The 24,897-nt window shown below is 35.9% G+C and overlaps 1 protein-coding gene across 9 annotated transcripts in view; it reads right to left on the bottom strand.

The window, feature by feature from the left end:
* DUO3 (Homeodomain-like superfamily protein) overlaps positions 1-20,807 on the bottom strand; it is a 29,373-nt gene extending 8,566 nt beyond the window's left edge. For 7 of the 9 annotated variants that reach the window (XM_039047929.2, XM_039047926.2, XM_039047931.2 and 4 more), the window contains exons 1-9: positions 20,382-20,807; positions 18,671-20,082; positions 18,182-18,539; positions 16,851-16,935; positions 14,405-14,461; positions 11,407-11,466; positions 11,118-11,312; positions 3,591-5,009; positions 2,712-2,893 (exon numbers count right to left, since the gene is read on the bottom strand). In XM_039047929.2, coding sequence (XP_038903857.1) covers positions 2,870-2,893; positions 3,591-5,009; positions 11,118-11,312; positions 11,407-11,466; positions 14,405-14,461; positions 16,851-16,935; positions 18,182-18,539; positions 18,671-19,976 — 3,504 coding nt within the window. In that variant the 5' untranslated portion in view covers positions 19,977-20,082; positions 20,382-20,807 and the 3' untranslated portion in view covers positions 2,712-2,869. The remainder of the gene's footprint in view (positions 1-2,711; positions 2,894-3,590; positions 5,010-11,117; positions 11,313-11,406; positions 11,467-14,404; positions 14,462-16,850; positions 16,936-18,181; positions 18,540-18,670; positions 20,083-20,381) is intronic. The other 2 variants (XM_090307394.1, XM_090307395.1) reach the window with 1 other exon arrangement.
* Between the last annotated feature and the right edge of the window lie 4,090 nt (positions 20,808-24,897).

The following is a 24,897-nucleotide window of genomic DNA, read 5'->3' as shown; positions in this document are numbered from 1 at the left end:
TTCCATCTGAATCATGATTAGAAAGATTATCCTTTAAGGGTCGATGGCTAGAAACCCCTTTAAAAAGAATATTTTATCCCATAAGATAACCGACTAATTGGTTGAAATTTATACCAGGAGACAATAGTAGTTGTTTATCTATCAATTGAGAATGTACCAACAAAAGACATGCACAAGACTCCTGCATCTAAATTCATCTCTAAATGTTCCTTTATAGGTGGTTGCTCCTTTCTCCAACCGTAGACCGAAAATAATCTTCCGAAGCAAAATGAACATCCTTATATGTATAGTAGGCAAACAATCTAGAAACCACACAAGGATCGTGATGTAGTAGAATTAGAGTAAATTAGAGTATCTTGGTCAAATCATTAATTGATTAGGATTAGGATTAGTTTCTTTGATTGCTTAGGATTGGGATTAGTTTCCTTGGTTTAGTAGGATCAGGATTGGTTTCTCTGATTACTTAGGATTGGGATTGATTTCTTTGATGAATTAGGGTTAGGATTAGTTTGCTTTCCAATTCTCTATGAATATAGAAATTGTTGTCTTATATTGATAACTTTTAATTGATAATAAAGACTTTGATTTGATTCTTTGAGAAAATTCTCTTTTTATCTCTTAGACTATATCAATTTGGTGTCAGAGCAGTCATTTGGGCCAACGTTGACTGCCGCCGGTGGAAGACTGAGAAACTCTCGACAACACTGATTGTAAGAGGGAGCTTCGTGAGTTGTGCTCATCGTGGAACAACACGCATCTAATTAGGGGAACCCTTTAAATTCAAGGAGAGCAAAAAGAAATTTGAAGAATCATTCAAGAATGGAATTTTATAGCATAACTAATACATTTAGGGGCGTAAATCATTATTTTGTGTATAGAGAACGACCAATAAAGGTTGAAACATATTCAAGAAAACTCAAGCATAGTCCTACAACAATTATGAGGTTAAAACTTATTCAAGAACACCCAATTTGTACATCAATCCTAAACTATAGGAAGAAATGAAGGAGGGAATAAAAGAGATCCAACTTGTGTTGGGAAGGATGACGCAAAACATGAATCAGATTTCAGAACAATGGCAAGAGTTCAAAAAAGAAATAATTCAAGAAAATCAAAACCTAGAGTTTGTTAGATTAAAAGAAGATCAAGAATTCAACCAAAGTTGTGGAATCTAACAAGAAACACATAAGATAGAAAACCCAAAAGAAATTTGGAACCCACACGTGGACTAACTGAGCAAGAAAGAAAAAATAAATGAAGAAAAATCTAGGAGAAAGACATAGGAAGTCATGTTCAAGAAAGAATAAGAAGTGATAATAGATGTGGTGATTTCAATGAAGAAGACGACAGACATGGGCAACCCAATTTGAGGAATTTTGAATCTTTGGCTATAGTCAATTACTTGGAAGACAATGAGGAAGAATACGTGGTAACACGTGATCCATTCAACTCCACCCATGTGATTCAACCCAACATGTTTGCTCAATTCCTAGCATGTGTTTCACATGATGGCCCCTTTGAATTTGTATGACCCAAACCAGGTTACCAAATTGATGTAGCCTCATGGATAAAAGAAGAATTTTCTCCATGAATCAAATCAAAGCCTTTATTATCAATTAAAAGTTATCATACAAAAAGGTAATTTCTCTAATTATAGAGAATTGGAAAACAAACTAATTCTAATCCTAATTAATCAAAGAAACCAATCTTAATCCTACTAAACCAAGGAAACTAACACTAATCCTAATCAATCAAGAAAAATAATTCTAATCCTAATCAATTAATGATTTGACCAAGATATCCTAATTTACATCCACCACTTATCTTTCCTAACCCAAGAAGAGGAACATGGTGATAGCATATTTTGCTACTCTGAAGATTATTAAGATTTCGCTGAAGAACTCCCTTAAAACTTTGAGGCACCTTCATATCATCAGAGAAGATTGATTCTAAAGAGTAAAGACTCGCAAATACCATTTTGTACAAGGCTTACAGGAGCAAACATGTGTCCACGTTGACCAGAAAGTCTAACCACCTCACAGAATACCAACCAACCTTTTTTCAAAGTTAGTTCTTGAAGATTTAGAGCGAATCTGACTAAGACTATTAACGCTTAAGGAACTTACATATGAAATCATGTTAAATAATCAGATAAAAATTAGAAACTTGGGATTGTATTTTTCTAGATATTCCTTTGGAAGCTTTGAACGTGGGAGCTTGAAAATGTATCATTTCTATCAAATACAATCAAACAACAAACAGGTTTATTATTATTACAATTATGAATAAAAAATAAATAAAACAAAAAATCTAAACGATTGAACACAAAGGATATTCTAAAAAATAACTTACATCCAGTTAGTTGCCAGAGATGAATATGAAATGAAGGAAAAGTTCAAGGACACTAGCACTCAAATGAGAAATGACAAAATACTATGTCATTTTTTATGTAAAAATTTAATACAAAACGAAGCAGTGAATAAAAAAGAATGCTTGTAAAATCATTAGATTTTAAGCACAAGATAAATATAATATAATGCTTAAAAATACTTTAAAATAACAAAGTGACTGCAACTTGCACAGAAGTAAAGGTTGCTGACTAGAGCACATTTTCCAGGAAAAAAGTTTGAAATCAACAGAAGTCAAAATGTGAGAAGAAGATGGAAACAGAGTAAAATGTGATTAGAATCCAGAAGTTTAGAAATACTCACACTGCAAATGACTTTCTGGTCTCCAAGATTGAATCGAATTCTCAAAAAATTGCTCGGGAGCAATATATAAAGCAACTTTGAGAAGTGGCAGACCAACTTGCGATGGTTATGATATCGAGTTTTCCTCTACGATGGACATGAAAGTCTCCAGTACTCACTTAGCCTGGACTTCGAGTAACCCTCTGCCAAGGAATTTATCAGAAATGATACATTTCAGCCTAGGAGACACCTCCATCTAAAAGTTATTGCAGAATTATATCAACACATTAGGATTGAATGAGAGTTGGATACTATGACAGAAGCAACACACACACAGAGACCAACACACACACATACACTTTGTTTTTTCCTGATTGTTTTGTCAAGAACCACCTAGAAAAAGGAGGCCTAGGAATGAGGCCTCAATTGCATGAGAAGCTTCCGCCAGGCACAGGTTAGGGCTTAGAGAAATAGCACACTCATGTTTTAACTATTTTGCACGCATTCCTTTTCAATTTAATGCCATCAATGTATAGAGGCTATCATGATAAGCTACCAATTCCCTTAATGGTTGTAGTGCAACCAAGGATCACAGTTATATTTTATAGCGCAACAAGCGGAACAACTAAGCTTGTCCAACCCTCACAAAACCCCCTTGCCAGCTGAGTCTATAAACAATTATGAGAAGCTGATAATGTTGACATGGAGAAGATCACATAAACCTTTAAAATTCATACCAGCTAATAGTATTTCAAAGATCACAAATTATTGTATTGTCAAAAATCTACTACTGACTAATGCAGGCAAAAACTAAACAACTAGGGGGGAAAATACGTATATACTCAAATCTCAACCATTTTTATATAAGCATCTTTAAAATTAATAAAAGAGTAAGGCCACCTTCTGTTGCAAATCAGTAATTGGATCACAGTCAGATCCATCCTCTCCTTCAGAGTCAGCCATCTCCTCGCACTCAAACTCAACATTTTCTTCAACTTCTTCATCAGTGTCACTTAATTCTTCCTGTTCCATAACGATACCTGGGTGAGAAAGGTCATCCACATCATCACTGCAATTGTCCATAGATGGTTGAACCCCAGGATGAGCATCAGAAACAAGATTGCTCTCTTCATTAGTTCTTCTTGTTTCTCCATGCAAGTGACCATTGTGTAGGTTCTCTAATGCTTCTGAATTTCTAGCAGTCATTGACTTCAAATGATCATGTGCAGTGAATACTCTATTCCCTGGAATAGTATCTATATTGGATGCTGAACTAAGGTGCATCTCTAAATCCAAACCATAACTCTTATCACCATGCTTAAAGGATTCCGTACCCCTAGGCAACTGTCCATTGCTAACCAAAGGTTGGTTCTGTACAGCACCAAATATGTTGTGACCATGAGGAGATCTGCCATCCAAAGATGCAGCCGTATTTACCTGTTCTATATCATCAGTTCTTTGCAGGAGCGGATGGAAGTCAATGCTATGTGATGAAGTGAAATTCTTTGACTTCAATAATTTTTCAAAGCCAACATGGTATTCTGGCTGTGGATTATAAAATAGACTGAGATTCAACTGAGGTTGGTTTCCTGAGAAGAAACTGAAAGTATCAGATGAACTAGAACTACAATTTAAGGGGTAATAAGGCACAGATCCATCATCAGAGGCCCGGAAAAGTAAAGGATGCATATGAAGATCAGAATCTGCTCCCCTTTCTGTCTCAGTAGGATTATCATTGTTAGCTCTGCATTCTTCCATGTCTGATTTAGAAGCATCTTCCGTTAGTGGGATGACATTGGTTACATTGTTCGGTGGATTACTATTGTTCAGCATGCTATTGACTGTATTGGTCGCCTGAGAAACTTCCTTATTGCTTTTGGCTACAAAAGCCTTTGCTGGTGCTCCAAAAAGAGATCCTCTGAAAAATGACTGGGGAACCACACGAACCGATGGAGGAAGATTGACAGGTGGAAGGTCGGGAGCTAGTTTGACCAAATGTGAACTATTAGATCTGCGAGCCCAATAACTCCTAGAGTACATCGGAGACTTCACATCTGAAACTCTGAGATTCTGTGCATCTGTAGTGGATGTTACATGTCCAGTTGTAGTTGAAAGCAATTGTGGAGGTTCTGAGAATGCTGGTCCAGAAGAAAACCAATCAACATTTTTTTTCTGGGTTTGCATGTCTCCAGATTCAACTGTGTTACTTCGTTCTCTACTCTGGATATCCTTTTCCGGTAATATATCACAAGGAAGGTTACCATCAACGAGATTGAGTCCATTATTGTTTATCCTGCCAGTATTTTCAAACTTAGACTCCTGCAAAAACATCAAAATAAAAAACTTGAGCCGTCAGTGAAAAGAAATTTCATAGCCATCAATCTATTACCTCATACTTAAAATTCAGGAGCACTGGTGAAACTATATTGCTGAAGTGGGTGCACACTCTAATTAGATGGCAAGCATGCATTTTCAGCAAGCTGTGGCATATATTTTATATAATCAAATGAATGATCCCAACTTCTAAATTATTGATAGGCCAGCCTTACGGGTAAATCTGATTTAATCATTAATATCACCTTTTAATTACTGACAGGCCTCACAGGTAAATCTTTTCTTTTTGACCTCTCGACCAGGTTAAAAGATGTACAAAATTTTGTGTGCCAAATAAACAAACAAATATCAAGGTGTTCTGGTGACCCTCTGCTAGGGCAGTGTCAACAAGTGTGAAAAGTTCACAAGAGAAAAACCCCGGTTTTGTCATAAAAGAAATACAGTATTTGTAAGAACGAGGAAGATGTTTGCACCCTCTTCATTCATGCTCTTTCAAGTTGAATTTTTCTTTTAATTATTATTATCTTTTTTTTTAGGTAAGAAACATGTCATTGAATAAATGAAATAAAGGGAGACTCCAAAGCACCTATAGGTGATTACAATAGAGATTTTCAATTGGAAAGTAAATAAGATAGACTAAAATGCTTAAAAGAGTGTCTATGTATACAATACAAAACTGTAGACACAACCAAATCCATGAAACTGTCAAAAACTGAAAAAGGGTCTAAAAAGACGTTTACTGCACTCGCCCCATAAAAGATGCCCCAAGAAAAGGATGTCCCACCAGAAAAGATGCAAGAATGTCAAATATATTATTTGGACAGGCCAACAACCAACCAAAGGCTTCCAAAATGATATGCTAGAAGCGAGAAGCAAAAGAACAATGAATAAATAGATGGGCAGATGATTCAGAATGGCTATGGCACACGAGACACTAGAATGGAGAAATAGATATGTAGGGCATACTATGTTGAAGACGATTAAGCAGTACTTTCAGCACCAAGACTAAGCTTCCATGGTTTCTTATGGAATGATCCATATAAATGGCAGAAAATAGATCCTTCACAAGAGGTTCAATCGTATCCACCAAATTATCCAAAAGAGATTTAGTCAAATAGTCGAATACGTAGAAGGTCCAATAGACCAAATTAAAGAATCAGGAGAAAGACAAAGTATGATGGATAACAACAGCTGAGACAAAGAAGAAGCCCTTTCAACAATCTCCAGATCATTAACATTACGACGAAGATGTAAATCCCAAGTTTTAGAATCTTCAATCCATACAACAGCCACCTTAATGTTAGGATAATGAGCAAGATGAAACAAACGAGGGAACACGGTAGAGAGAACACAACAACTAAGCCGAGGGTCCTTCCAAAATGAAATAAAAGTACCATTACCAAGGTAAACGGTACGAGTATAAATTAAATCGATGGTCTGCCAATGAACCGCCAAGGAGATTTAGAACCACAAATGCCAGTCAGCCAACAAAAAGGAGAATGATAATTAGCCACAATAAGTTGTCTCCACAAAGCATCCTGTTCATGTGGAAAGGCCAAATCTATTTGGCCAAAAGGATAGAGTTTCAACAACGAAAGTTTCCAACACCAATGCCACCAATCAATTTAGGACGTTGAGTCGTTTCCCATTTCACATTATGCATGCCATCTTCACCACAAGAGCCCTCCCAAAAGAAATCATGAATCAATTTATCTAATCTCTTAATAACTTCAGAAGGAGCACAAAAGAGAGATAAATAATACGTAGGCAAACTAGACAAAGTAGCCTGAATAAGGGTATGACAACCACCCTTTGATAAGCATACTTCCAGTTATGTAGCTTATAATGCATTCTCTCAACAATCGGTTGCCATAAACTAGAAGATGGAGAGTTGCCTCGAAAACAGGCAAGATGTAGGCCAGTGCCCCTGCTTACAACCAAAAGCAGTCACCATCCAATCCAATTCATAGGCAGAAAGGTTAATCCCTAAAAGCTCCCTCTTATAGAAATTTATAGGTAAACCAGAAACTTGCTCAAAAATATGGATGACATCCAAAAGATGTTGTAATGTAGTATGGTCAGCAGTGGAGAAGAGCAAAATATCATCAAAAAGTTGTAAATGGCTCAAGACAAAGGAAGAGTCACCAATAGAGTGAGATTCACTAAGATCCTTTGATAAGCTATGATCCATAGGAAGACTCAACAATAAGCAACCAAGATAAATAAAAAAAGGAGCAGAGTATCTGATTCCACGAGAAGGAAAAATCTTACCCTGAGCCAACCATTGATAATAATTGAGAATTTTGCACTAGAGATACAACTACGCATCTAAGATCTCCAAATGGATCCAAATCTCTTGGCTTGAAGAACGACATCCAAAAAGTCCTAATCCACCGTATCAAAAGCTTCTCCAATATCCAGCTTAAGAACCACCCCTTCTTTCCCATTCTGAGACCAGTCATTAGCCATAAGAAACGCATCCAGAATCTGCCAAATCTCAACAGAATCTGCCAGATCTCAACGAAACCAAGCCGATTAAGAGTAATTGTGTGTGGAAGGACCATCTTTAGACATTGGACAAAACATGAGCAATAATCTTATAAGCACATGGGATAAGGCTAATAGGACGATAGTCAGAGACCGACTTGGAATCAATTTTCTTCGGGATGAAACAAATATAGGTCTCATTCAAAGAAGCATTACTAATCCCAGCATCAAAAGAATCGTGGATCATACTCATAATGTCATGGTTCAAAGTAGGCCTAGAAACCTCCTCCTCAAAAAACGACAGTTCAAGATCTATTGCGTGCTCACCACTAATAGGGCTCCAATCAATATAAGTTGGGAGAAATCGGTTGCCATAAACTAGAAGATGGTGAGTTGCCTCCCCAAAAGGAAAACAGGCAAGATGTAGGCCAGTGCCCCTGCTTACAACCAAAAGTAGTCACCATCCAATCCAATTCATAGGCAGAAAGGTTAATCCCTAAAAGCTCCCTCTTAGAGAAATTTATAGGTAAACCAGAAACTTGCTCAAAAATATGGATGACATCCAAAAGATGTTGTAATGTAGTATGGTCAGCAGTGGAGAAGAGCAAAATATCATCAAAAAGTTGTAAACGGCTCAAGACAAAGGAGAGTCACCAATAGAGTGAGATTCAATAAGATCCTTTGATAAACTATGATCCATAGGAAGACTCAACAATAAGCAACCAAGATAAATAAAAAAAGGAGCGAGAGAGGATCTCTGTATCTGATTCCGCGAGAAGGAAAAATCTTACCCTGAGCCAACCATCAATAATAATTGAGAATTTTGCACTAGAGATACAACTACGCATCTAAGATCTCCAAATGGATCCAAATCTCTTGGCTTAAAGAACGACATCCAAAAAGTCCTAATCCACTATATCAAAAGCTTCTCCAATATCCAGCTTAAGAACCACCCCCCCTTCTTTCCCATTCTGAGACCAGTCATTAGCCATAAGAAACAGATCCAGAATCTGCCAGATCTCAACGAAACCAAGCCGATTAAGAGTAATTGTGTGTGGAAGGACCATCTTCAGACATTAGACAAAACATGAGCAATAATCTTATAAGCACATGGGATAAGGCTAATAGGACAATAGTCAGAGACCGACTTGGAATCAATTTTCTTCGGGATGAAACAAATATAGGTCTCATTCAAAGAAGCATTACTAATCCCAGCATCAAAAGAATTGTGAATCATATTCATAATGTCATGCTTCAAAGTAGGCCTAGAAACCTCCTCCTCAAAAAACGACAGTTCAAGATCTATTGCATGCTCACCACTAATAGGGCTCCAATCAATATAAGTTGGGAGAAACCGAGGACAACATTTCTTAATGAATACCTTAGAATTGAAATTGTTCGAGTTTGGAATTGGCTATATTTGTTTTAGGGTGTTTGGTGCTTCCGGTTCGGTGGTTATCTCAGGAAGTGTCTTGCAGGATGTCTCGTGCGTTGCTGATTCTGCAGGATAATTTTTTCCTTATTTGTTCTTCTGCGATTATTTGCTCTTGTGGGTTGGGTTTCCTTTTTCCGCTGCCTCTTCTGAAGGGCAAATTGCTTGCTTGCTAGAGTTGCCATTTTAGATTGAACATCTTTGTATTGAATAGTTTTGTTTGTGTGCAACGACTGAGAGTGCAAAACATGTTTCTAAGTTTCTTTCGACCTTGAAGAAGTTCTTGTTGAAGCAGTATTGTTGAGATGATTATTCTTGGTCTTAGGGCGAGCCTAAGATCTCTTTATTACTTGAGATGGGATTCTCTAACTAGGGGGAGCTTAAATGCTTTATGTGAAGAGATATTCACATCAAGGTGGGAAGATCACCATTGAGAAGTGTTCTCACTCTTAGGGGGAGCCCAAGAGATAGTCTACTAATATATACTTAGGGGGAACCTAAGTTTCCTTGGGAGAAGATCTTTTATACTTAGGGGAAGCTTAAAGGGGCTTTTGGGACAAGAAGTTGGTTATTATAGTCTTAGGTTGGTTATAATAGTTTGTGTTTAGGATGTAGATTATTTTAGTTTGAGTTATAATTGTATGTGTTTGAGGTGTAAATTATTTTAGTTTGAGAAGGAAACAGTAAACATTGTAGCAAAGAATAAAAAAATGATGAATGTAAAATAGTAAAAACTGTAGCAAATAGTAAATACCATAGTAAATGAAAGTTTTGAAATAGTGTTAACTGTAGCTAATTAAGGAATACAAAATAATATTTACTATAGCACAAGGTAGTTATTATAGTCTTAGGATAGTCATCGCCCCAAACACACCTTAAACGTTCATCTAGAGAGTTGAGTTATTCGTGTATCACTGTTTTTGTCATCCATTTCTAGATAAGTACAACGTTGTAGTTGCTTAACTTAATATTAGTAAAAGTATCTTTCCATGGGCACACTACCCTCCAGATGTAAGTGGCATTCCACCGAACTGGGTTATCACACTTTGTGTTCTGTCTATTTTTGTTTATCGCTTTACTTTCTGGTTCTTGAAATTGCAAACACGTCATGTGTGACATTACTATACTGTGTGGTCAAATACCTTTATTTCAGAAATCACAAAACTCGATACTACCTCCTGTCAAAAGGCTTTGACCCTCCTTAGAAAGGAGTTTAGTCATCAAACTCTTCCTTTTACCGATTGCAACAATAGGATGAAAGAATCGGGTATTTTCATCCCCCCTAGGAACCATTTAAGCTTATAGCATTGCCTCCAATAAATGTGTTCCTGAGCCGTCAAGCATTCAATCTATTCCTTATGTGAACGACAAGAAGAAAGTTGTTCACTTGAGAGCTGGCCAAGATCCTCCAAATTATCCAAATAACGGAGCCTAGAAATTAAGGATGGTAATCAATGCAGCCTCACGTTGTGTCTGACTCCAAGAACAAAGAAAGAACTTTAAGCCTTTTAATTTCATCATCAAACCGTGTCCACGCTAACCAACAATGGGATTATTGGACCACCAGGATTCAATTAAAGAGCAGAAAGAAGGTTTCTAAAGCCAAGATTTTTCAAAACGAAATGGGCATGGGCCCATCAATATCACCACATGTAAGGGGTAAAGGAAAATACTCTTTCATGTTGAATTTTTGAACAAGGATGATTACACATTACTTTAGCATTGTAGAAATAATTCTTAAGTCAAAGGCTTCATACTATACAAATGCCTATGGGACATCAAAGAAAATGGTAAAGTACTTTGGATTAAACTGTCCCTAGATGAAAATTTGGAGAAATGGATTGCAAAATAAAAGAATTCTGGGAAAAGAGTATTGGAGTCTTGGGATTTTTCTGTCAATGCCTCCTGCTGTTGTTGATTTTTATTTTTTTTCTTTTTGCACTGCTCTCCATTTATAATTAATTATTGCCAAGAAAGCATTGCCAGTGTCTCCCTTAAAATTGATAAGGTGAATACCTTATCTTCCCACTTTCTTAATCTTGATGAATCTCCATAAAATGTTGAAACACATTAGATCTTGAAATAATGGCAACAAGTGTATAAGAGTAGTTTTTATAAATGGTTTCAAGAGACAGGAGAAAACCCTCTCGTCCAAAAGAATATGACCAACTTACATGATTTGCAGCCTTCATCTTTCTCCGTGTTGATTCATATATACGTCGTTTTTCCTTCTTTTCTGGATTATTTTGTTTATAAGACTTCTGAATTCCAAGGGCAGTGCGCCATTTCCTTGCTAATGATGATGGATCTCTATAGGGGACAACAAATTGCCATACAGACATCCAATCGGATTTGTAAATTTTAAGTCCCTGAGAAATTATTTCATAGAGAGTTAAGTTAAAAGGGCATTTAACAAATGCAAAACCATATAAATAATAAATTCACGAATCTTCTGGTCAAAACCTCTTGAATGCGTGCTACCTCCTCCACGGTCAAAGGTGAAGTCTTCAAGTTCCGAACTGCCTGCAAGAAGAAATTGTCATACATCAACTGATAATCCTCAATTTTTATTCGAAAGATACAAAGATGTCATTCAACAAAGAAAGTTAAAAGAGGAGAAAGAAGAAACTTCCCAATTAGCCAAAGGTGATGCATTACTTTCCAATTGAGTTGAATATTTTTTTGTATAAGATAGAAGTACTTGAATATCAAAACAGAACAATTACAAAAGATCTTTGAGAGAGTACTCCATCTAGAAACCCCAAAATAATAATAATAACAACAAAATCAAAAGTATTTCATGGTGTAAAAATGTCCTGTCAGGTTAATTTGAGTCTTTCCTAATATAGTAGGATTAGAGTAAATTAAGGTATCTAGGTCAAATCCTTAATTGATTAGGATTATGATTAAGATCAGTGTTCTTGGTTGATTAGGATTAGGATTAGTTTCCTTAGTTAATTAGGATTATGATTAATTTGCTTTTCAATTCTCTATAAATGGAAAATTTTTCATCTTGCATTAGTAACCAAGGAAACTAAAGGGAAACAAAAAAAAAATTATCAAACAAAGCATTCCAAAACAAAACGAGCATTAGGAATATGTGCAGAAATTTGAAAGGTGCAGAGAATGTTTTCCATCCAAAACGCAAAGTAATGGCTTTTCCAGCATTAATCCCAATTTATTTAGAACAATATTCCGGTGCATCCCAAGATGCATCAATCTTTATGCATCGCACTTCCATCACACACACAAAATGAAGTAAAATATTTCAAAAAAAGAAGAAATTTTTTTCACACGACAAATTATAATTGGACAATTTGGTGAGATGCATAAAGATAGAGATGCACCTAAATATTTTCCATTTAAATATGCTTGCAAATTCTATGAAACACCACAAAGAAGTTGAAAGGGATGTGGTTAAGAGATTCCCCATTCTTGAAACATAAATGGCGCACTGAAGGCATAAGACAATGCAAAGGACAGTTTTACAGTAAAAATCAAACAAATTCCTCTTCAATCTCGCTATAAGCCAATGATGAAGACCCATCTGAAGTTTGCAACTCCAAAAATAAAGATCTCTTTCCGATAATTTAAATCATGCAAAGACAAGAGAAGCTCCTCTGCTTTACTATCCAAATAACGGTTGTTGACAAAAGATCCTTTTCTTTCAATTTCTAAATTGCTTCATAAACAATAAAACCACTGTTTTAAAGCCATCTTCAAGATTCTGAGCTTGGAGTTGAAAAAATAGCCAAGCGGCTAGAACGATCTTGCAACAAAGAAATCGCTATAAGTTTTTCTCAATCCTTAACTCTCAATCTTCTATGGGTGGTGGTGCATGGCCGTTCTTAGTTGGTGGAACGATTTGTCTGGTTAATTCTGTTAACAAACAAGATCTCAGCCTGCTAACTAGCTATGCGGAGGTACCCCACAGCAGCTAGCTTCTTAGAGGGACTATAGCCACCTAGGCCAAGGAAATTTGAGGCAATAATAGGTCTGTGATGCCCTTAGATGTTTTGGGCCGCATGCACACTACACTGATGTATTCAACAAGTCTATAGCCTTAACCGACAAGCCCGGGTAATCTATGAAATTTCATCATGATGGGGATAGATCATTGCAATTGTTGGTCTTCAACGAGGATTCCTAGTAAGCACGAGTCATCAGCTCGTGTTGACTACGTTCCTGCCCTTTGTACACACCGCCCATCGCACCTACTAATTGAATGGTCCGGTGAAGTGTTCGAATCGCAGCAACGTGGCGGTTCGTTGCCCGCAAGATTACGAGAAGTCCACTGAACTTTATCATTTAGAGGAATGAGAAGTCGTAACAAGGTTTCAAAAATCCTTAATTCTCAACCACATGTTGCAGAAATGAAATGAAGATGTGGTCCAGAAGATAAACTTCTGACATTGATCAAAGAAAATTCAACCAATACTCATTCTTCCATCGACTCAAACCTTCTCATGCCCCTTGTTTGAAATCTTTGTGGCTGTCTTTCAAAGGACCACGATTGTTTTAAAGATGCAAGGATTATCACTGCTTTTTCGTGTTCTCTATCTAAGTTTTATGTGAATTTTTCTATTCAAGATTTTGTTTAATCGAGGACTTTATTTTCTGATTAATCTTTGTTCTAAAGCGTGGTTCTCTTGACATTGTACTTTCTAAGTTTTTTGGCTCTTTATTTCGTTTCCATGTGTTTTGAGCGGTAGTCTCTTTTCATTTTATCAATGAAAAGTTGTGTTTCGTTTCGTAAATTTATTTATGAATTCTAAAAAAAAATGCACACGCACACACCCACACTTTTCTCCTTTATGAACCCCAAAAATTTGAGTTTACTTTCATTCCAAAAAATTAGAAGCCCTCTAGACCAACCCCAAGCTTCCACATTCACCCAATAAATGACCCTAGAACTCCATATAGACTTTATAAACTGATGGACAAAAACTGAAATTTTAGTCTCTTGAAATAAAACCACAACCAAATAGTGATTTTGAAGGAACACCTTTAAAGCAACCCTTTTCCATCGAATCCCTAAACCACGTGTGATCCCTGAAATGATCTTCCTCACAAAGTTCAGCATATTGAATGTGGGTGATAAGCAATGCACCTTATCTCCCAAGTTCATTTTTTATATAAAGAACCAAGAATTTGGCATCGGAGATGCTCATATGTGTGTACGTTTGCCATTTTTCCATCAACACCCCCTTTATTCAGTACTGTTAACAAGGAAGTCTCAATCCATGTAATCATATGATTCTTTTCGGATATAACAAAAACTGCTGGAAAACCTTTATACTCTATTCACCATCTGAGACAGTTGCATAATACATGTAAGACATGCAAGGAGTTTAAAAAATCAAGAAGAACTAAAACTAAAAGAGCAAACTTCTTTTTAAATCTAGATAAGTTGCAGGGAAAAGTTTACGTCTCATTTTCCCTGTAAAAAATAGTAACATACCTTGATTGGATTTTCAGGTGCTTTTGATGAGCATCGATTTTTCTGCCTAACAAAAATCTGCAAAATGAATAGCAGAACATCAGGAAGAGGTACAGGCTCATATAGCAAGCAAACGCCAATAGGAGAAGAAAACATAATTGATAATCAATACCATGCTAAGAAGAATTATTCAGCTCTACCATAGCAATTTTCAAATAATGCTAGACTGGTATTTTCATGCTAAACACCAAAGGAAAACGTAATTTCATAGTCACTACTTTGGACAAACAAAATCACTCTGATGTTGGTCTTCTTTCCTTCTTTCTTTCTTTTTTTTTTTAAATGAGAAAGCCGTATCTTTAATTTCATTAATAAAATGAAATTACAAAAGAGGGTAAACATTGTCAAAGGAATTACAAAAAACTTTCTCAATGGGTAAGGGGTGTAACACTAGAGCACAAAAATAAAGTGACAATTTACTCCATGAAAGAGAAACATAATTGCAGTGTTCTGAAAAAGAGGGAAAATCAGTAAATTTATCCTCAAAGATGTGCCGAATCCATTCTAACCATATGAACCATAGGACTTTTCCTTTCTAAACTGGTGATCCAAAGGACTACCGTTTCCATTCTAAACTAGTGTCTTATGAAGATCATCGGAAGTAAAGTAATCACAACATATGGGAAAGCAGTATCGAAGTTTAAAGCTGCAAGGATGATTGTCCAAAATGAAGAGGCGAACTGGCATGAGGTGATGAAATGCACCAAGGATTCTTCACTAGTTTGGCACAAAAAACACCAGCTGGGAAAAGACACAAGCCACAGGGCTTTCACGAGAAGAATATCAGCTGTGCAAATACTACCATGGCAAAGCTCCCAAATGAAAATTTGTGACCTTTTTTGGGGAACTGCCCTACCATAAATACAAATAGAAATCTTCATGAGATTGATTTCCACTCGATGCTAGCTTCTGGGATAAAGTTGCTCCTGAGTAGGTGCCTTTTTCTATATTATTATTATTTTTTATCTAAAGCCCCTTTCCATATATCATACTGTTTGGTCACCTGGGGATAGAGAGTGGAGGATAAATTCGACCACTCCTCAATCTCTTCCACTGTTAGATTCTTTCTCAATCCCATTTCTCAAGATGCATTTTCGCTGAGCTGTCTTTCTTGGTGGACTGTGCATATAGGTGTGGAAAGGTCCTGTTGATAGGTGAAGTGCCAATCCAGATATCGTTCCATAAACATGTGGAACTTCCATTGTCGAGGTGATGGCCGTGCACTTCGCCTTGCCCCTCACCATCGGCGGTTGTCTGGTGAGCCTTAAAAAAAGTCTTCCATGACAAGTCTTTGGATTAGTTTGACTGATCTTCTTGCCTCTTCATGGTCTTCTCAATCCAAAGTTTTTGTTGATTATTCCATTCAGAACATTTGTCTAAATTGGAATGCTTTCATATTTTGAATTTAACTTACCTTATTCTCTATTTCTTTGGATGGTCATAGTTTGCTCGTTCATGATTTAATTTCATGTTTTGTTATGTATCAACATAGGCTCTTTTCATTGTATCGATGAAAAGTTGGTTCCCTTTCCGGGGGAAACTTTAGTTTAAATTATGTAACTTTGCATTATTGATATTTGATATCTTATATGTTTTAGCATTAGACTTTTTTCATTATATCAATGAAAAGCATCATTTCCTTTTTCAAGAAAAAAACATTGGATGGCATTCTCAGGAGGAAGAGGAAAAAAATAAACAAATAAAATAAAATCTTTGAACACTCTTTTGATGTTGTCCTTCCTAGTGTTTCAATGTTCTCAAGAGAACTCAGTGCTATATCCATTAGGAACCAGGGATTTGTACTCTGATGTTGTTTTTCAGGTAACTATGTTCTCTTAACCGCAAAAACTACCACCAATACAATTTAATAAAGTCACATTCATGAACATTTCAAATTTTGTAAATGTGGGGAAGTTCAGACTTCAATGACTATCTATATCACAGCTAGTGTTTTAAAAAGCCCTCCCGAGCATGCGCCTAGGCTCAAGGCACAGGTCTTGCGCCTCGCTTTTAAGGCGAGGCTCACAAAGGTGCGCCTTTTGTAAGCCCCATGGCTCAAAGCCTTGGACTTGGGGCTTTTTCATTATTTAAAAAATAGTCATAATTAGGGGTTTCATTCTTATTAACTAAAAAAAATCAATTTTATTAAGCCTAAATGCAAAATTTCTTGTATCTAGGGGTCTTTTTTTTCCATATTTTCACTTGAACTATGTTTTCTCTTCTTAATGTAGTACTTCTATATATAGTGCGCATCACAAAAAAAAGCCCGCACTTTTTTTTTCCGCCTTGCACTTAAGCCATAGAAGACTATTACGCTTTTATTGTGCCTTGAACTTTAAAAAACACTAATCACAGCTTCCAAAAATTGAAAGAAGAAGAAAAGATTGAAATTTAAAGCAAAAACTACCTGATGTGTAGATTTGCAAGGAAGAAATCGCCGATGGATAGCCTCCCAATCTGTATTGTATTCCATCAATCCTAGGGCTAATAATCTGCATATGAATCAACAACAGACATGGACAATGAGGCAGTGACATGCACAAGAGTTCATCGTTGTGTGAATTAATATGGGAATCCAAACTTTCTCACAAGCTACAGAACTGAAGCATGATAACTTTAATAATGAAAATCACATAATTACAAATAATAGCCAATCAGAAACAAATACTTTTCTTTGTCATATCATCATATGCAAAGGTTAATTCACTCATCCTCTGACATCCTTCAGGATCTAATCAATTGTAATTAGAACGGATTCTTTCCCTTCTCACAACACAAACAAGACTCCAAATAACATTGATGCTCTTTCTTTGAGAAGGATTTTTCTCTCTAAAAAACTCTACTATCTTCTTTCGAGCCATAAAGACCATTGGAAGACCTAATAAGGTTAAGCAGAAAAAAACTTTTACTTCCATTTAGAAAGGATTGCAATATCGTGTTTTCAACATTACCAATGCCAAAGCCACTAAAGCAATGAGGAGACTCACTTTTCTCCAAATAGGGCAATGAAATCTCCTTCATTCGAGGCTCATTCCTAAAAGAAATTCTAAAAGAATCTTTCAAGGTTGGGAACCATCAATTTTGGCATGGGGGATGGGCTAAGAAGCACAAACACTTTTTCCTAGGAAATAGGTAATTTGGAAGGAATCAAAACCGGGCTTTTTACAGCACAAGTCTCACTATTTCATTTTCAATTCAATCCAAACTTCACAAAGAGGGTGAGGTGACAAGATATTGACCCTGCAAACTAATGGGGTAAACAAAGGCCTCGATTGATTTTTTTTTTTTTTTAATGAAAACCAAGCTTTTATTAAGCAAAATGAAAGAATACAAAAGGGCAAGTAAATGGGCATAGGCAAAAAGGTGCTACTGAAGTACTCAACTACCTACAAATCCTCTTGACCCCTCTACAAGAATTGTGGGGAAAAAATCCATTATTTCATTCAATTTAAAGCTCACAAGAAGAAGATTTTGTGGCACGTGTAATGACACCTTTTACAGAGCTCATCTAATTCACATCTCTCTGTGAAGTTCAGACCCAAATACAAGGGCAAAAAAATTGGTGTTTAATATCATCACATGCCAGTGAAGCCAAAAATTATCAAAGTCACGCATATTACCATAAAGCATTGGCAAGTCTAAGGTAATGAGAAGCAGCAACCAGGGAAGTGAAGCAAAAAAGTGAATACAACTAGGAGAGAAGAAAAATGAACTTCCGCTGGATAGAAAGTAACTCACTCATCCTCAGCATCAGTGAAAAGAATCCGGTTTACCACAGCAGCTGGCGGTGGCTTATGAGGAAATAATGCTGGGTTGAATAAAGGAAAGAATTGTTGGGCTAACTTCGCAATGTCCTTTAGAACCGTGGCAACAGACTGCTTCTTGGTGCTTTCAACAAGAGTAGCTGCTAATGACTTCTTAGGTGGCTGTTGACTAGGAGAAAGTGTTACTGTGTTGACAGATGAGATGCTTCCAGACATACCTTCATAATTAACTCCAGGAAATGCATGGAGACTGGGGAGGGGGAAAAGGGGTTCTCTTTCTAAGGGTGTATCTGATGTTGATTCCAAACTACGTCTTCGATAATCTTGAACAACTGGCATGCAGTCCCACCCAATAATAAATATGAAATGCAGTTAGAAACATCAGAAGATTGTCATAGCACATCAAAAACTTGAGACTAAATCTTTTACCAAACATCATAGAGCACTTAAGAATATATTTTACCAGTATTAACATCGTCCAAATAGCTTCCAGCTAAGTTCAGCGGGGCTACATCGAGCATAGATAGTACTGGGCCACTTACAAATGGTGCCCAACTTGAGCCTCCAACCACCAGTCTACTAGAAACAGAATCACCCCCTCTATCATAAGTTGTTTGTGATGCAACCCTTTGGTAGGTTTGTTGAGCAGAGCACGTGATTTGTCCACTGCAAAAGTTGTCTGATTCCAATGTTCTTTGCACTTGGAAACTACTATTGGTTACTTCATCTGGCATTGACGAATAAACAGATGGAAAGTCAAAGCAAATGCTAGGAAATGGAACCTTTTTCCATGCCAATACGTCATTCCGTTTGTGAAGCATCTCCGAGATTAATCCATGTACCTGGGAGGCAATATGTTGTCGAGAAGAATCACATATACATATGGAAAAGACTTGAATGAGAAGTTGCACATGCTCATGAATCAAACAGTATAATTGGCCTATTTGATTTGGCGCAAAGCCATTTATTAAGTTATCCTTATTCACAGAAGACCTAGAAGTAGGAGCATTCCAAGTTGCCAAGGTTTTCCCATCGTGAGGGGAAAAAGAAGCAATGGGTTCATTAGGCAATATTGGCAAGAGTGGCCGCAGTGGCCGCTTTGCCTGTCCTAAATGTCGTTTGCTATTTTGAACCGACGCTTTTAAACGTTTATTCTGTCTAGTCTCTGGTCGTCTTACAGCTCTGTCATTCTCCTTTTGGGTCAAGTCTCTTGTAACTTCATCAACATCACTCTCAAGTGCCTCTTCAAGTTCTATCTCAAAGTCAGCATCATTATCCTCATCCTCATCTTCAACAGTTTCATTTTCTTGACTTTTGCTGTCAACATCTACATCCTGCAACACTGCAACAAGAAATTTCCTGTATTCTTCTTCATCATCAACATTTTGAAGGTCATCCTCATCATCCGTCTCTTGTAAAAAGTTTTCAAGTTCATCAAGAGTGAAATTAGCAAGTGAATAACGAGCCCTTGTGCGTGTACAAATTGCATCTTCATCTTCTAAGTCCGCTGAGGGCTTCTGAGGTGGTTTGCAACTAAGTTCTTCTGCACTAATATCGTTAGTATCAGTCCCTGTACTTGATCCATTATATTGTACCTGACCAGTCTCAATCTCTGGCTGCATGTTTAATTCCTCTTTATTTTTCTTTGGATTTTTAGACCCACTTTTCTGAAGTTCTTTCTCACATGTTCTCATATAAGAATCTGTTATTTTCTGCACAATCTCCTCATCCTGCCCAAAATCTCCGGACACACGGTTATGAATCTCCATCCAGGTTCGGTAGCTTCATGTCTACAGTTTCAGAACCAGTAATGATATCACCATTCAAACCTTCGGTCAGAGCTCAGACTTGATGAAGCTTCTAGTGAAAGTATTTCTGATAGAAAACGAAAATTAAAGTGAAAAACTGACGTGTAGACCCATATGCATTATTGCTGAAAGAAATAATATTTACAAAAAAATGTCAATAGCCTTCAAAACTCAATATTTTCCTATGCATGAACGCTCCCCAACTTGTTAGCGTTACAAGTTTCAATCCCCTTCAGCTAAATTTGCCACTCCCCACGCCAATTTCATAAACCTCAAACCGGAATAACATCATTCCATCCCATCGCCGAACTCAATTACATCCCCAACAGCTATTAACCATTCCGAAAACAAAACTTCATCACTTACCTCGAGTCCAAAAAGCTCCGTTCCCTGACCTCGATTGTCCGGAACCAATAAGCCTAACCTAATTTCAACTGTCCCCTCCCTCTCCGGACAATAACAATAGAGCTTCAATTATCCTCAATTTTTCATCACCGTTCTACGGAGTTCTTTGAAAACCACCCATAGCAGATGGTTGCGCCGCCGTTGCTCCGCCGCTAGTCGAATTAGGTCTTTGAACTGGAGGTCATGCTGCACGTTCTTGTACCATTCTTCCGGTGCAATGCCAAAAGCTTCATCGCCATGCGAATCGCGGCCACGATCGCTTATAGGTTTTCTTTTTTTTTATTCTCTGCAACGATCGTGAAGACGGATTTCCTTCGCTTTTTTTTTTTCCTGTTTTTTCTACAGTTTTTTTTTTTTCTTTTTTTGACAACTCTCACAGTTTTATTTGAATTTTATCATTTTAATTTGGAAAAATTAAAATAATATTGTAATTTTAAAAATAATTTATAAAAATATTATTGTTTTGAAACTATTTATAAAAATATGGTTTTTTTTTAATATATCAAGGGTTGAAAATTCGACCACATTCGATTTTTATCCTTTTTTTTAATTTTTTTTAATGTGTCGAGTCTTCAAAATTCGACCTTTAGTTTTCCTTTCTTTTTAAATTTTCTATTTTATAAAAACAATTTCTAAAAATATTTTATTATTTTATTTAACTTAACTCTAAAAATAACAAATTAAAAAAAATAATATCTCATAAAAAAGAAAAAGTGTAAATTAAAATATTTCATTTATATAAAAATAATTACAAAAATCAATGTGTCCCACAAGCGGACGTCGTCAATTTCGAGCGGGTTGTCGTCGTCGACTTCAAACTTGAGGTGGCTCTAGTTCTTCTTAATGTTGCTCTGGTACCTCAGAGGCGCTTCATAATATAAATATTCATTATGCTCTCCATGACCCCGACCATATCCATGTACGTATGAAGACGAAGGACCAGCCTCTAAGTCGTAATGTCTTAAACCAAATGCTAGCATCATCATCATTCGACTAACATAATCAGTTTGACTTTGCATCTAAATCATAGGGGTCAACTCTTCCACATTATGGGTAACCTCATCAAACTCATCATCTTCCCGAACAGGTCCTCTACGTCTAGGAGCTGGTGGAGGAACAATAGGTATATCGTACATATATCTTCTTCATATAGCTTTGGTTGTCACTACATATAGCAAGAACCTAGTTCGGATCATTCGAAACATCACAGAGTCTACTGTGTTTGATCTATGTGAATTATAAAACAATTAGATAATATTTAAAATAAATTTAAATTAAAAATAATTAGATAATATTCATTCATTTACCAAATGACCCACAACTACTCCCGGACGAGTGACATAGCGCCTTGCGATATTATTATACCAATGAATGTAGTCTTAAGTGATATCTCTGTCAAATTGTTCAATAGAAATTCCCACTACAATAAACTTTGCACGATAGTGTCATCGCACTACCAAATGTGCAACTTTTTCGGACCGTCCTTGAGTTGATATCATGCAGTAGAGGTTCAGTATTACAAGGCGATGAGACATCCTACTGAAAACCGAATTGTCTCATCACCCTGTCAGAAAGATGTCACTCACCAATGTGAAAATATATGAGATGACTCATTGTCCGCCATATGTTTTAATAATTCGTACAGAAATTGGATAAAGTATGCATAATAATTTTGTATGGCTCCCAAATAACCTAAAACACAAAATATTATATTGGACAACATTAAAGACAAATGTAATATAAATGTGTATAAAATAATCAATTTGGTTCAGTGTTAATGTATCTGGTCAGGTTAAAGCAGATCAAACATGTATCTGTACTAGCTGACTACACGTGTGGTTTTCCTAGTCACACAAAATTTGTCTCTCCACCTAAATTTTTAAATTGATTATTTATATTTTAAATTAACTAGATCAGTGATATTAAAATTAGATTGAATTAAAATAAAATATCGAGAACCGTAGGCTCGTCCAACTAACTGAGTCATTGACATTATGGAGCCATGGTTGGAAAACGCTCCCAAGCCCATAGTTGCAAAAGTATGAAAGGCCCAGCTATCTCACGAACCTCAGGTCTTGTTGCTTTGCATAGTTGTCTATACAACCATGCCAACACATGCTCCGTCCCATGAATACCACCCTGCATCATAGAGGTTGGCTAATAGTGGCAGGAATATCAAGTAAACAAAGTGACTTGGTTTGTTGGAAAACAGACTTCCACCCATCATTTGTAGTATATATGCTCGCGCATATCTTATGACGGTTTTCTCGCCTGCATCATCTGCGAGCTCATGGAATTGTGTTCCTAACCATATCAAACTTAACCTCGATCCTTTAATTTTTTCGGCATGTGGGGTCACACCGAGGTATAGTTGACAAACTTGTGACCAGTCATCGTACATCACTCTGGTGACCGACTCACCATCAACAGGTAACCCCAACAACACTTCTATGTCTTGTAGGGTGATAGTGCACTTTCCAACATATGAAATGTATGCGTCTCAGGTCTCCATCTCTCGACCAAGGCTGTGATCAGATTCTAGTCCAACTGAATAAATCTTAATCTGGCAATCTCATAGAATCTAGATGTGCTAGCAGTAGTATTCGAGGGTGAAGTGGGATAGTGCGCTGGAGAACTGTCTCTCAACGCCTGCAAGATATTTCTTTAGTAGTACGATCTCGCCATACAATAGATGATCGATGAATGGACTGGTCGTAATCAACAAGTCATGGGTTTAAAGCCATGATCTGAAAGAATATATATATATATAATATAATAAATATATTTAAAAAATCACAATAAGGTCAACTTTTTAAAACTATTTTTAAACATAACAATAAATTAAAATTTTCAAATATCATAAGAAATTTATACAAAAAATCACAACAATTTTGTATTAAACTAAAAATATTAAAGTTTTTAAAATATAAACATCAACTTCTTAAACATTACAATGAGGTAAACTTTTTTAAACTATTTTTTCAAATCTAATACAAAAAAAATAAGATAAAATATTATAAGAAGTATATTAAAAAAAATCACAATAAATTTATATTAAGCAAAAAAATATTAAACTCTTTAAATTACAAACGTCAACTTTTTAAGGTTTATGAACATCAACTTTTTAAACATAATAATAAATTAAATTCTTTATAACCATTTTTAAACATAACAACAAATTAATTTTTTTCAAACTATTTTAAACTACATTTTCAAAGTTAATACTCAAAAAATCAAATATTATAAGAAATATATTTCAAAAAATCATAATAATATATTAAACTAAAAATATTAAAATGTAAACATCAACTTTTTAAATATAATAATAAACTATACTTAGATACAAACAAAAACAAATAATATATAAATAAGATTAACATGTTGGTATAACATAATATAAATAAGATTAACACTAATAACAACTATTAAGATTAACCCTAATAGAGAAAGAACTACTAACATCAATATGTAAATATTTTTGAATTCAACAAATACTAAAAAATTAACATGATAGATCTACTAAATAAAAAAAAAAAAAAAAACTAATAATAAATAAATAGTAAACTCACAAATTTAATAGTGGTTTTACTTCTTTCCCTTAAAGTGACAATTATTTCTCTTTTCTCCGTTATCCGGCAACAAAAACTATGAAAAAAATAAAATATTACGAGAATATGGATCTACAATAAAAACTATGAAAAAAACAAAATATTGTGAGGATATATGATTTTTTTTTTTTATTAACGTTACCTTTTTTGTTCTTTGTTTCCTAAACAGTAATAAAAATTATAAAAAAAAAATAATAGTATGAGAATAAAAACAAAATTTATAGTTATTTAAAAAAAATGAAATTTTGTATAGTAAAGGTACAAACCTCACAATTTAATGGACGAATGTGAGAGAAGAAGAAGATTTGCCAATGAAGAAATGAAAAAGGCAAAAGCAAATTTGTAAGAGTTTTAATTAGGTTTGAAGAAGGCAGAATGAGAGAATGAAGGCTGAAGACAATGAGAATGAAGGCAGTGAGAAAATGAGAGGAGGGGAAGGGGGTTATAAGGTTAAAGATTGAGTTTTGAAAACTTAACTCACAGGCGTTCGGCATTGGGAAAATTAAATGAATGGGACGGGACGAGTCGCTGACATGCTGCAGAGATTCAGATTCGTTTTAAAAGAGGTCGAAAGTTATACTAAAAGGTATACTTCCACTAGGTGATCGTGTAGTAAAGGTATACTTCCACTAGGTGATCGTATAGTAAAGTTCAACGATTGTGTAGCACTTGGTATACGATCGTATTGTAAAAGGTAGGTGATCATATAGGTTACGAGAAGACGATCGTCTAATTGTAATAACTAAGCGATCGTGTAGGAGTTTGTGGGCAATCGTGTAGTGAGGAAAGAGAGCTCTCGAGAGTGGGAGTTGGAAGACGCTGTCATGGAGAGGTCATCGTAGTGTGCCCTCATTGTGTACTTCCACTAA

The sequence above is a fragment of the Benincasa hispida genome, chromosome 11, assembly GCF_027475165.1.
Source record: "Benincasa hispida cultivar pf3 chromosome 11, pf3_genome.v1.1, whole genome shotgun sequence".
In the NCBI taxonomy this organism is placed as follows: domain Eukaryota; kingdom Viridiplantae; phylum Streptophyta; class Magnoliopsida; order Cucurbitales; family Cucurbitaceae; genus Benincasa; species Benincasa hispida.
This window is presented reverse-complemented; position numbering and strand designations above follow the sequence as displayed.